Here is a 13651-nt window from a genome sequence, read left to right as displayed (position 1 = left end):
TCTCTTTTATACGTAGTAGAAATATATTAATATAATCATTCATCGTAGTAACAAATATTTATTTATCTTTAACAGTATATGGAATGAAATTGAAATAATTCTATTTGAAAATCGATGTTAACGAATATTTTTAATGTAACTAACCAAAATCATTTGAATGAGCAATTAATTGGGTTATTAAATTTGGTTTATTTTCATCAAATAATTATATTGGGTTGTGTCCAAAAAGTTCGTGCCAATTTTAATGAAAAATTGAAATGTTTTGCAATTGAAGTTTTTTTTTTTTTTTTTTTAATTAAATTATATATAAGTGCCATTCTGTTTCACAATCTTTCTCCATCTTTAAGGATAACCTTCAAAATTTCTTCTCCTTCCAAAACTTTTCAGGTTTTTTTTTTAGCAAAAGAACTTTAATGCCATCTATCGGAAATCGACACGAACTTTTCGAACAATCTAATAGAAACTATTTCTGTGAATAAATAAATGATACAAATTTTATTTTTATTAAATATTATTATTAATTAAAATACCAAATTAATTGCTATTACCTATAATATTTATATTTTTAAATAGAGAATGAAATGAATAAATAAATAAATAAAACAAGTAGTAGTAGTAGTAGTAGTAGTAGTAGTAGTAGTAGTAGTAAGTAGTAGTAATTAAAAAAAAATAGAGTAGAGTAATCCTAATAGATAATCATATTTATTTATATAACATTTTACCATAACTTATCATCAAATTAAAAGTAGTGGAAGTATTTCAGTAAATAAGCTTTATGTTTGCTCGTACAATATTTTTCACCAATCAACTTCCATCATATTTTTTGTTTAAATTTTCATTAAACATTCCATGAAACGTAGAATATATTTATACGACTAATTTGTTTTACATCGTAATGTAATACGATTTTGTTTTTGTTTTTCTTTTTAATAAGTTTGCCAAATTAAAAGATTTAACTAGAAAAAGAAAAAAAAACATGGCGGAATGTTGAGTTTGTTTATTAATCTTTTATATAATTCAGGAATGGCTAAACTTTATTTTTATTTAACCCAATATATTGATTCTGAATAATTAAATTTTTTTCCCCCAATAAATTATTCTGTTATTTGCCACTGCTGTTATAATTGATGAAAAAAGTAAAAAAAAAAAAAATAAATGAATATCAATTAATATTTCGATGATCTTAGATGGTGCACGCCAGTTGGTGGTATTACTTTTCTAAATTTACGGAGTTTATGGACACGGTAAGTTAAAAAACAATCTTATTGAATAAATAATAATACAAAATGATAATTAAATATTATTATTTTACAGATCTTTTTTTGTATTAAGAAAGAAGAACAACCATGTGTCAACTCTTCACGTTATTCATCACGGTTGTATGCCAATGTCCGTATGGTTTGGCGTTAAATTTACTCCTGGTATGTCAAAAGAGAAAGTAATGTATGTGTTTATGTGTGAGTTTGTAAAAGAAAGAAAGAAAGAAAGAAAGAAAGAAATGTATTAAATTAAATATAAAATGCATTTAATTAATATAAAAATATTCTAATATATAAAAATCATTGTTTCCAGGTGGTCATTCAACATTCTTTGGATTATTAAACACATTCGTACATATAATAATGTACACATATTACTTGTTAGCCGCATTAGGACCAAAAATTCAACCATACCTTTGGTGGAAAAAATACCTAACGGCATTCCAAATGATTCAATTCATAGCAATAATGATACACGCTTTCCAATTGCTCTTCATCGATTGCGATTATCCAAAAGCTTTCGTATGGTGGATCGGTATGCATGCAGTTATGTTCCTCTTCCTCTTCAAAGAATTTTATCAACAAAATTATCAACAAAGAAAATCAGCTAAAAAATTAACAACAAAAACAACAACAACAACACCATCAACAGCATCAACAACAACGACAACGAGAAGTAATGGAAGTATTGCTAATGGAAAAACCAATGGTGTTATCACGAATGGTAATACTGAGAGCAATGGAACGATAAGAAGGGATGCTGCAGATTATTATGTTAAGGGAGAAAGTTTAGCAGCTAGGGAATTTAATTTTAGAAAAGGTTACGTATTTAACGAGTGACCCATGCAAAAATATCATCGTTCTTTTCAACGTTGTTATTTCTTCTATTATTATTATTATTATTATTATTATTATTATTATTATTATTATTATTATTATTATTATTATTATTATTATTTTTCTTCTTCTTCTTCTTCTTCTTCCTCTTCTTCTTCTTCTTCTTCTTCTTCTTTGTCACCAAATGCCTTTAGGTATTACTCGCATCGAGAGCTCGTTAAACCACCACAATCTCAAACGTGGAAATCGTACTATTATATCTTTCGCACTTAACGTTATATTTTATTTTTTATTTTTATTATTATTATTATTATTATTTTTTTTATGTCTCCTCCCTTATCGTTACATATATATAATCTCTCTCTCTTCCTCTCTCTCTCTCTCTCTCTGAATCTCTTTCTTTTTCCATATTATTAATCCTAATATTCCTTATAAGATCTTCCTCTTAGATAAATTTCTATAAAAAATATAAAAAAAAAAAAACTCATTTTTATTAAGCCAATCAACACACACATACACACACAAGCTTCCATGTATTTCCTGTTCTTCTTCTTCTCCTTCTGCTGTTGTTGTTGTTGTTGTTGTTGTTGTTGTTGGGCTATCGTGTGTACCTTTATTATTATTATTATTATTATTATTATTATTATAAATCGTGCGTAAAAAATAATTAAAAAAAAAAAAATTAAAAAAAAAAATAGAAAAGAAAAACCCCCCTCCAAAAAAAAAAAAAACAATTAAAGAGAAGAACTTTGAAATAATTAGAAGAAAAAAAACAAAAAAAATATCTCTTTTCTTCCTTCTCTTTTTACAAAATCAAAATGATAATAATTAATTGGATATATTGTTAAAACAACAAAAAAAAGGAAAAGAGAGAGAGATAGATAAGTTTCCGTATCTCTTAAGAATACTTTACCGCAAGAACCTTTCGCTAATTTAAAGAAATCGTGACGATTGGAAAAAGAAAACTGATGTCTCCCCCTCGCCCCGCCCCCGCCCCCATCCCCCTCCCCTCCCCCCTCTAATCTTTTAAGAAGAGATCGTTTAACTTTCTCATATTTAAATCTCGTTTGATTTTTATTTCCGTGTTTCTTCCTTGTTGCATTCCACAAAAAGATGATGATGATGATGATGACGATGATGATTTGAAGATGTTTCATAATATATTATTCAAATGTGGAATAGCTTCGATAGAATAATAGTTCTAGTTCTTGTTTATATACATATATATATATATATATATATATATATATATATAGTATATATGTATGTATAGAAAGAGTGAGAGAGAGAGAGAGAAAAAGACGAGCTCATATGATGCGTTTAAATATTGTATATAAATAAATAAATGGGCAGTAATGTTATAACGATAATGATGATGATGATGATGATGATGATGATGATGATGATGATGATGATGATGATGATGATGATGATGATGATGATGATGAGGAAAAAAAAAGAAAATATTGTAAATCGTAAATAGTAGCAGTGTGGTTAAAAGAATGCGTGCCTGCCTGCCTGCCTGCTACCTTACCTGCCTACCTGCCTGCCTACCTGCCTGTTTGCCTGTTTGCCTAAGTGTGTGTGAATGTTCGTGACATCTCGCAAAGCGAATGAAACTGTGGTCGTCTAGATAATTACATTTCTTTGATTTTTATTTTGTCTTCTATGTCAAACAAATTATATTATATAATATATAAATGAGATAGATTTCAAGGACAAATTGTAAACCCTATTAACACTTTACCGATCGTTAGAATTTCAACAGCATATGCACGTTAGACCGTTCAAAGTTCAACCGCAGATTCTATTAATAAATTTTAATAAGATGTTAAATAAGATTCTAATAACAAATTATTGTTTATATAATGATAGTGATTCTTTATCCAAATGTCAACCGATAACTAAAATCTGATTAACCCTTTCGCTACGAACCGATTTTTCGGTGCTCTACTACCATTGAATATCTGTAATCGCTCATAGAAATGAACAAGTTAAAAATTATTACACAATACAATTAAAAAACATAACTTTGAATAATGTAATTTCGTATAAACAGTTTAAAAATTATACTCAAAGTTCAATATCATTTGCAATGGGTAACCATAACGATTACACATATACTTTGTTCATGAAACATCACGGATGACTATAGTCACCGTTCGTTAGCGAAAGGGTTAATCAATTTTTGTTAGGTAAACGTCATTAACAAAAAAAAAGCCTATTAATAAGCTAGCGGTCGTGAAAGTGTTAAGATTCATTGGATTCATTGGACTTTTTTTTAATATTTCAATTCGCCTAATATTTTTGTTTATTGCGACCACCAATTTCGCTTGTTTTGGATGTCTCATCGTACCAGCCGTGTGTATATAGATAGATTAGTTTTGTATTATCTAGAATGAGATCGAGATATATTATATACGGTAATATACCAATTACACCACTAATAGGAGAACAATTATGTGTATAAAAGGAAAGGTGGTAGCCGTCGGGGGAGGGAAGCGGGATAAAATGATTAATACAGTTTGTTTGTTTTATTTTTTTTCCTTTTTTTTTTCTTCTTCTTCCTCGAGAATAAAAGAATCTCTAGAAAAAAAAAAAAATGGTCAATAAATGCACACACAATAATTATATAATTGTAATTAATGTATGCGCGGAAGCGCGAGTACATACATTTGTGTATACAGGTGGTTGTTTAACATTTGTCGAGATCAAAGAAATATTGTTTTATATATATACATATATATATTTGCGGCTATTGTACATAAACGATTCCCTTCGATAAATGCGTCCTCTAAAATAATATCTCTTTTTTTAAAATGATAGCTTTATATTATATATCATATATATATATATATATTACTTTCTTTTTTTCTCTTCGTCTCAAAAAAAAAAAAAAAAAGAAACAAAACAAAGGAATTTGATCATCTCACCCTTTTTTTTTTTTTTTGTTACGAGATCTCTTATTGTAAGAGATCTCAACAAATTTTTATTTTTTAATTATAAATAAAGAAAGAGAGAGAGAGAGAGAAAAAAGGAGAGAAGAGAAATAATAAAGACGAAGCATCTATGATTAATTATTCTTCTTTGTATTTTTTTTTTTTTTTTTTTTTTTTTATTAAACACGGCAGGGAACTTGAAGTTAGGTTGTTGCAAGTATTCCTCCGTATTCGCGAGAACCGATTTTATTATAATATATATATATATATGTATATTACATACGTACATACACACATACATACATACACATACACACACCGTGTATACTGCCTAGTTTGTATTTAAATCATCCGGTCGAATGGGGGTGGGTTAAATAACATTAGGAGAGAATTGTACAATATTATATTCTTATATAGGGGGTATATTTTATAGTCAAAGTTTATGGATTTTGCGATTGGGTCCATTCGCGACACGTGATGTATTTTTGTTAATAATAAAAATGCTATGTATTTACTGGATATATAAATATTTTTTTGTAAAACAGGCTGATAAAAATCTTTTTTTTTCTTTTTTTTTTCAAAAATATATATAATTATTTTTGTTGTTTAATGAGTACGATGAGTAGTGGGGGCGGAGGGTGTTGTATCGACCGCATTAATTCAAATCGTACTTCAAACCTCATTATGCAGATGGCGCTGCGAAAAGGTAAACGTACGCCTTCTTTTGGTTTTTTTTTTTTTATTTTCTTTAATCTCCCTTATAAATCATTCAATCGAAAACATAATGTATGTTATACTAATCTCGATTATTCAATTATTCAATAGCAAAATAATCATTTCAAGTATTGAAAAAAATAAAAAATATATATATATATAGAATGAAATATTTAGAGAATAAATAATATTCGTGACATATTTTAGCTATTATTTTTCTGAAGTATTGATTATTCGTTTGATATATTCGATTGATATCGATACAGTAAAAAGAATTACTATAATAAAAAAAAAATAGAAAAAAATCCAACTTTTAAGTAAATCTAATAAATTTGACGTTTGAAGTTTAGTATCGATTTGTACGAAACAAAGTATCATATATTATATATTTGAAAAAGTGTACAAAATTAAAAATGGATAAAAATTAAGAGATTGAATTAATTAGTCATTCGAAAGGAATTATCGATATGTTCTAAATTCATTTAAATATCTGAAAGCATAGCAACACGTGTGAGTCATTCGATGAATGCGCATCTGTCGTCACTTTTCCTTTCTTTCCCGCCCACGGAAACGAGTGTTTATATTCATAATAACATCTAACAATATTTTGTCAATTATCTTAAAAATAATTCATGTGAAATAATATCTAACATTTCATTTGATAATAATAATAATCATAAATAATATTAAGAGACAAAATTGTTGATTTAAATAAAAGATAAGTTATTTCATTTTTAATCTGAAAATTCGTATTGGAGAAATTATGAACAGACAGAGAGAGAACAGTGGCGCACAAATCAAGTAGCGGCGACAATTGTAAATAATATCATTGACTAGCGTTGTACTCACTTGGTGCTTGTACTGACGTCGACTATTAACTCTTGTCCACCACCGCGGATGACTATATGTCAAAGATTGCAAGTGTTGTCATAATTTTTACCGTCATCTTCCTAGTTGTCGTTTAATTTTGACATTAACGTCATATCTATAATCATTCGTTATAATTGATATCGTTTATACGTTATTAGTATTATCATCGGTCGTGGTTATATCGTTGTCGTTGTTGTGTTGATTATATTCATTCCTCTCGTCGTGTTTCGGGTGAAACATCTACGGTAAAAGGGGGGAAAAAAAGGAAAAAGAAATTCTTTACTTTTTACTGACAATACAACAGCCGGGATCAACGTCCCACGTTATTATTCAGGATGTTGGCGTTAATCAATAGGATCTTAGATTGGTTCAAGTCACTCTTTTGGAAGGAGGAAATGGAACTTACCCTCGTTGGACTTCAATATAGCGGAAAAACTACATTCGTTAATGTTATAGCGGTAAGAGACAACCCCTTGTTCATTTGATACTATTAAAACTCCCTCCGTGACTTTATCCTTTCGTCTCGAGCATCGTGTCAAAATGCCGATTAACAAACTTCCACAAAAACTGCAATGAAAACCTATTTATCCTTTTTTTAAACAACACGATATTTTTATTTAAATAATCGCAACATAGTTAGGTTAGATTTTCTGTATTTTGAAAATTAGAAGAAATGATGATTCTATTGAAAAAAAAAAATATATGTATTATTATTTATCTATTTTACTATCATAATATTTATTTTGTTTTTGTTGTTTTTACAGTCAGGACAATTTAGCGAAGATATGATACCAACGGTTGGTTTTAATATGCGTAAAATAACTAAAGGTAATGTTACCATCAAAGTTTGGGACATTGGTGGTCAACCAAGGTTTAGATCCATGTGGGAAAGATATTGTAGAGGTGTCAATGCTATAGTATACATGGTTGATGCAGCTGATTCAGAAAAAATTGAAGCCAGTCGTAACGAATTACATAATTTACTGGACAAACCTCAACTATCCGGTATACCAGTTCTAGTACTTGGAAATAAAAGGGACCTTCCTCACGCATTGGATGAAAATGGACTTATAGAAAGAATGTAAGAAATTTCATTAGATATAAATAATTATGAATTAATTCAATGTTGTTATCTATAGAAAATTAATTCTACGTATTTACTTTTTATTTAAGGAATTTGTCAGCAATTCAAGATCGTGAGATTTGTTGCTATAGCATTTCTTGCAAAGAAAAGGACAATATTGATATTACGTTACAATGGCTCATAGCACATTCCCGAAGTGGAATACGCTAATACGTATAAAAAGATGCTATGCATTCGTGTTGGAATACCCAAGATATCGGTAAAAGTATTGGGATCAATCGCACGAGGAGTGTTAAATGGATTTTGTTCAGGATTCAGAATCGAGTCACATAATCGTAGAAAATTTATCAACCTAAGCTTTAGCAATTTTAAGTTTTAATATGAAGAGTTTTGCAGTTTAATTAAAGGAGAGGAAGAATGACAGAACACACATAACAAACAAAACAAAAAAAAGAGAAAAATAGTAAAAAAAAAAAAATATGAAAAACAAAAAAAAATATAAGAAATAAAAAACAATGCTTATGCCAAGTATGTTCTTGTGGATTATAACACGAAAAAGCTCTAATTATCTTGGAGCTAGTTAGCGTTTAAGAAACAATTTTTTATATTTTCGTTTTTAGATACTCGATTCAAACATCAGTGCTATTATTTGAACTTGTAATATTGGAGCATAATAGTATTTAATAATTATAATAGATCACTGGTAGCTAATACAAATACAGGCTCAAAGGTATTAATATTAATTACTATTATATAATATGCAATCTCTTAAAATTACTTGATAACGATTAAAACAACACAATGTAGAGATTTCAAACGATTGCTAAATGTACATGATACGATGCTAAGTAAACTTGTATAATTAATGAAGAATAATGGACTATACGATATATCAATTTATTATGCTCTATAAAATATGATTGTGTGTTATGTATATATGTATATGTATATACGTATATGCCTATATACATATAAATAAAACCCTATAATCCATTTTTTAAATGGATGCCTGCCTGCCTGCTCGCCTATGTACCGAATCCTGATCTCACTGGATGTCATATATTATTTTATTATATTTTAATCATCTTGTACTTGTAATTACATATGTTTACTTCATTTGCATTTATTTCATTTTCTTCATCGTAAAAACGCTTATTACAAATATTATATTACGAGGTTATAAGTTATAGTATTTTATAATTCAATAGTTATCTATTTATCTATATTATGGGTTATTCTACATAACTGTATTTAGATTAGGTAAAAGAATTTGAAAAAAGTTTTTTAATTAAGTTAAAAATGATTAAAAAAGGATTAGTGTCAAAAGTGGTGTATATAGATATATATATAACTATACAAATGCAACTACATACTGCTAGATTCATCGCGCATGCGCATACGTAGGAAACTAGTTACATTGCGCATGCGCATACGCAAGAAACTAGTCTAGTGTAGATGGTGTTACAGTTTCGTTTTTATTTATCAAAATATATGCAATTAATTGTTAATTAAGTGTTAATTAATTAATATTAAATCATGTCTACAACAAAGGAAGATGATCCTTATGCGTATGCTGCAAAAGGACCTCTCAAATTAAAAATCGATCAGGCCGTGAGCAAAAAGTAAGTGTCAAGTATACATTAGTTTGCAATGTGAGGTTAAGTTTATTTAACTACATATTATTAAATGTTTTTTTATTTGTAAATAGAATTTGAAAACAGTTATTATATCAGTTTTGGTTTGAAATTAATTATAAATAATTAAATGATTCTGAATAGTTTTGACAGTTTTCATTTTTGGTTATGGTTATTATGTTTCTCATTACCCAGTGACATTTTGATTACAAATAACTGATATTTAATTGTTTCCAACACCTGCATATGAAATCCTGTCAAATACTGTTTGCTAATATTTAATTTAATTTGTTTATTTGTTAGGAAAAAGAAAAAGGATAAACAAAATAAAAAGTTAGCAGAGATAGCCAGTAAAATTCAAGAGGAGGAGGAGAAGAAACCACAGAATGTTGAAATAAAACGTACTAAGGCAGAAATAGCTTTTCAAAAGATGCAAGAAAAAATGGTAATATTTTACTTTCATTACAATAAAAGGCAGAGTATCCTTTAACCAATGGTAAAAGCTTATTTCATGTAGTTTTAGTTTACAAACTCAAATACACTCGCATTCATTACAATTTCAAACTTATTGTTCTTAATAACAAAACATTATATAATTAAATTGTATTCTATACATTTTTAAATAGAATCATTTCCTGTTCACTTGCATCATTTGTTATAGGATACCATGTATATAAAAATAGTAATAATATACTTTACGTACATATATACATATTACATATAATTCTTGATATTGATTTTAGCAAAACGAGAGAATAAAACAGAAAGCTTCTATGACTCACAAGCAACGTGTTGAAGAATTCAATAGGCATTTGGATAGTTTGACAGAACACTTTGATATACCGAAAGTCAGTTGGACCAAATAAGGATATTATTTGTTTAAGATTACAAACATATTTTTATTTATTTAGATTATAAATAACAATCTTGTATGATAGTTTAAAGTATAACAGAGACATGGTATAAGCTCATTAATAATTCTTTATATTTTTTAATAAAAAAAATGATAAAATTGATAACATCTTGTTGTATGACATAAAGTTTCAAAAGGAAACTTTGTGAAATACTTTAGCTTTAAAAAAAAATAGAATAACAATATTATTATTGTTATACAATAAAATGTTATATGTACATAAATGTGTAACTCTTGGACGGAATATTTTTACTCATGGACGGTATATCTATTATTTAGTAAAAATCTAATACCACTATCTTTAATTTCCTATATAATATCGAATAGAAATGATTATCAAAAGATCATAGTCTAAATCATTGGTATTGTTTTACCAAAATAGAATCTTAAATAAAAATAGATATGTCTTTTCTTTTGTTAGATATATATGCTATACGACACATCGTATATGTATAAAATTAAATCGAAATAGAAAGATTAAAAGTCCAGTAAGCAACATGGGTGATGTTACAATCACGTTACCATTATTATAACGAAAAACTGTAATAAAGTTTTCAGTTTTCATCCATGGATTACTACCATCATCGAAATGCATTGGACATTGATCGCGTTCACGTTCATATTCCTGTAATAAAAGTGATTTACATTGGTGTCATGGTTAAAAAAGCAAAAAAACACAAACAAATTATATTGACGTACTTGCAACTCGAGCGCAACTGCTGCACCTTCTGTATAATTGCTACTCGTAACATCTTGTTTAAGATCACAAAATGGTCCAATTGCTTGAGACATTAATACTCTATTTAAATCTGCTCTTTGATATACCCAACAACGGTATTTACTGAAAGGATCCAATTCGTCGTATGTAATAAGATAAGATTTTAAATTTTCTTTCCAATAACCAATGCATTTCATTTTATAATCGGGTTCACCTATATAAAAAGAGAAATTTTATTGAAAAAGATATGATCAAATAATAAACATTAAATTATAATCTTTACTCACTGTAAATATCAACAGGTTTTCCTAAATAATCTACAGACAAACAATAGTTTTCGTCTATGGCTACTTCTTTTTGATCTGTATCGCAAACAGAAAAATCTGAAATATTTTGTTTACAATAAATATTTGGACGTGGTGATAAAGTAACACCACCCAAAATACGTGTTTCAAATAGAACATCTCCTTTCTGTTTAAACATGTATTTTCCAGCTACTGGACAACGTACAGGTACAGGATTTTCCGCTTAAAATGAAATAATTAAATTAATATAAAAATACATTTGATTTGATTTGATTTGATTTGATTTTATATTACTTACCTAGGAATAAATCATATTTCCAATTGTTTGTATTTTGAAATTGAACCCAAGAACATACTGTATGAAAATCATCTTTAATTACTGCAACACCACGACGATATCTGATAATATTGTGATGCCGTGGAACAACATCAAAACAAACATAATCCTTTTGACTGTAATAAAGAATAATTGATTACAATAATTGATACAATAAAAGGATTACTTTATATATATATATATATATAAAACATACCAGCCATCAACTGTTAACCGTGCCATCATAATCCTACTATCTCTCATTTCACGACAGACATAAATTGTACGCCTATAACGGCCCTCATCTGGATACCACGTTTCAATGATATGCGTTTCATTAATAAAAACATCCGCATCAATGTTAGCTGTATTTATCCAATTGCCATGCATATCTTGAGGTAAACGACAACCAGGTTCAACTACTTCAGCTTTAACAGGTGTAACTCTTAATCTTTCAGGACTCTTTTCAACTGTTTTCAAAGTATTACATTCTGCTGTAATAGATACACCAATGTATAAATCGTCATCACGATTTTTTAAGAAACATCTGTACTTTTCATCCTTTCTGGATTCTTTAGTATTCGCAACAGCAAAAAAGTGATTCTTGTCGACAAACCAATCACCCAAACAACTGTATTCTACCACTAAAATGAAACGATAAGTGTTAATCATGTAATCAATGTATACTTTATAGAGAAATGTTATAAACAAAAATATTAGCTATGAACAAACCTCCATCAAAGGTTTCTTTCATGCCTGGACATTGTTTGTAAGTTATATTAAACTTTTGATTAGTTATAAGAAACTGTGTGCCTGCAGTTTGACAAGAACGTATCTGTGCATCTGGATGATTACATTCTCCTGTAAATCTGAATCGATTCTACAAAGATACAAAAACATTAGTTAATATTTACAGAATATTTATATTTTGAAATGAAACAAGTATTCAAGCATTGGTAAAACATTATCAAAGGTAACCAAAGACTTGCCTGATAAGCAAATTGCCAAACACCTTCGAGGGATGATCTACAATTAACAGGTACATAATTTTCAGAAAATAATGTTATTAATTGTTGATCTGGACGTAATCCTTTACAGACATGTTCTATCGTAGGTTCAACATTTGGTGGTAGATTAACACAGCTTGCTAAAATATAAAATTAATATAACAACGATATCAAATATTGACAATACACTTACCTTCTAATTTTTCTAATATGTTAACAGTTCTAACGATGAGTTTTACACAATGATAACAATTATTTTTTTGAAACACAAATGTATAATTAACGTGAAGTTCTTCTTTCATTTCTATACAAGATCCACGATTTGACATTGTTTCTGCATTAATCTCTGTCAAAGTATTCATGCCATTTTCCCAAGAAAACCAAGAACCTCGGATTATCAATGGTATTTGACAAGATCCATATACTATAAAATTAAAAAAAAAATCAGTTATTTTTATGGTTAGTAATATTAACAGTTTAATGATATTAATTAAAGAAACAAATTTACCTTGATAAATGAAACATATTAATAAACATAAATGTGTAATCCGTAGGTTATACATTATTTTATTAATACAATTGATACATACACAAATAATATTAATAATACAAAATAAAAACTATGTATAACGGTATTACTTTAAAATTGACTCATTTAATAGTAATTATATGAATAACATAAGAAAATACAAAACACACATGATGCCCCACCCTAATCTGGCGTTGTCACGATATTACTGTCATCTATGATTTCTCTTGGGAATTATTTCTAACATTTTTTAATGTATTGTAATACCAAAGAATATCAGAAGTCAACATTACATGTCAAATGTCATCATAATTATCACCGTGACCACCAGAGTGAAAAATAGTAGGTACTTTACATGATGACAGTACAATACTGTCAAAGAATATATTATTATTATTATTATTATTTGTATAAACTCATGTCTTCTTTATAGAAATTTCTTGTGAATTATTATGCCAATAGAATGCAATTGCAATGACAAAAAATAATCTAGACAATAATTATATTATGAAATCTGTACTTTATT

At 28.0% G+C, this 13651-nt stretch overlaps 4 protein-coding genes across 4 annotated transcripts in view; 3 read left to right on the top strand and 1 right to left on the bottom strand.

Annotated features, from left to right (window-relative positions):
• The window catches only part of LOC107071049 (very long chain fatty acid elongase AAEL008004), a 36956-nt gene extending 33430 nt beyond the window's left edge, over positions 1-3526 (top strand). Inside the window, exons 6-8 of the mRNA XM_089174432.1 lie at positions 1188-1246; positions 1318-1421; positions 1573-3526. Of these exons, the coding sequence (XP_089030558.1) occupies positions 1188-1246; positions 1318-1421; positions 1573-2099 (690 nt within the window). The 3' untranslated portion in view covers positions 2100-3526. The remainder of the gene's footprint in view (positions 1-1187; positions 1247-1317; positions 1422-1572) is intronic.
• A 3060-nt stretch (positions 3527-6586) lies between these two features.
• On the top strand, positions 6587-9329 carry Arl8 (ADP-ribosylation factor-like protein 8). The gene is made up of 3 exons (XM_015329718.2): positions 6587-7077; positions 7384-7700; positions 7793-9329. The coding sequence occupies exons 1-3, from the start codon at positions 6955-6957 to the stop codon at positions 7911-7913; spliced, it is 561 nt and encodes a 186-aa protein (XP_015185204.1). The 5' UTR covers positions 6587-6954; the 3' UTR covers positions 7914-9329.
• Positions 9190-10327, top strand: LOC107071052 (protein FAM32A-like). The gene is made up of 3 exons (XM_015329719.2): positions 9190-9325; positions 9641-9782; positions 10081-10327. The coding sequence occupies exons 1-3, from the start codon at positions 9240-9242 to the stop codon at positions 10201-10203; spliced, it is 351 nt and encodes a 116-aa protein (XP_015185205.2). The 5' UTR covers positions 9190-9239; the 3' UTR covers positions 10204-10327.
• A 51-nt stretch (positions 10328-10378) lies between these two features.
• udt (protein undicht) lies at positions 10379-13335 on the bottom strand. The gene is made up of 9 exons (XM_015329688.2): positions 13105-13335; positions 12790-13020; positions 12579-12736; positions 12322-12469; positions 11807-12233; positions 11572-11726; positions 11256-11495; positions 10950-11182; positions 10379-10875 (listed from the first exon to the last, which is right to left on the bottom strand). The coding sequence occupies exons 1-9, from the start codon at positions 13157-13159 to the stop codon at positions 10681-10683; spliced, it is 1842 nt and encodes a 613-aa protein (XP_015185174.1). The 5' UTR covers positions 13160-13335; the 3' UTR covers positions 10379-10680.
• Between the last annotated feature and the right edge of the window lie 316 nt (positions 13336-13651).

The sequence above is a fragment of the Polistes dominula genome, unplaced genomic scaffold, assembly GCF_049000335.1.
Source record: "Polistes dominula isolate Pdom_NZ unplaced genomic scaffold, Pdom_raw_medaka contig_83, whole genome shotgun sequence".
Taxonomy (NCBI): Eukaryota; Metazoa; Arthropoda; class Insecta; order Hymenoptera; family Vespidae; genus Polistes; species Polistes dominula.
Note: the sequence above shows the minus strand (reverse complement) of the source record. Positions and strands in the feature narration are given on the sequence as shown.

Excerpts from the sequence above, each read along its gene's own strand:
- Arl8 (XM_015329718.2), top strand. The coding sequence starts at position 6,955 with ATGTTGGCGTTAATCAATAGGATCTTAGATTGGTTCAAGTCACTCTTT. Across the intron at positions 7,078-7,383 it reads CATTCGTTAATGTTATAGCG|TCAGGACAATTTAGCGAAGA; the intron begins GTAAGAGACAAC and ends TTGTTTTTACAG. Across the intron at positions 7,701-7,792 it reads AATGGACTTATAGAAAGAAT|GAATTTGTCAGCAATTCAAG; the intron begins GTAAGAAATTTC and ends TTTTTATTTAAG.
- udt (XM_015329688.2), bottom strand. The coding sequence starts at position 13,159 with ATGTATAACCTACGGATTACACATTTATGTTTATTAATATGTTTCATT. Across the intron at positions 13,021-13,104 it reads AATATGTTTCATTTATCAAG|TATATGGATCTTGTCAAATA; the intron begins GTAAATTTGTTT and ends TTAATTTTATAG. Across the intron at positions 11,727-11,806 it reads CGGTTAACAGTTGATGGCTG|TCAAAAGGATTATGTTTGTT; the intron begins GTATGTTTTATA and ends TCTTTATTACAG.
- LOC107071052 (XM_015329719.2), top strand. The coding sequence starts at position 9,240 with ATGTCTACAACAAAGGAAGATGATCCTTATGCGTATGCTGCAAAAGGA. Across the intron at positions 9,326-9,640 it reads GATCAGGCCGTGAGCAAAAA|GAAAAAGAAAAAGGATAAAC; the intron begins GTAAGTGTCAAG and ends TTTATTTGTTAG. Across the intron at positions 9,783-10,080 it reads AAAAGATGCAAGAAAAAATG|CAAAACGAGAGAATAAAACA; the intron begins GTAATATTTTAC and ends TATTGATTTTAG.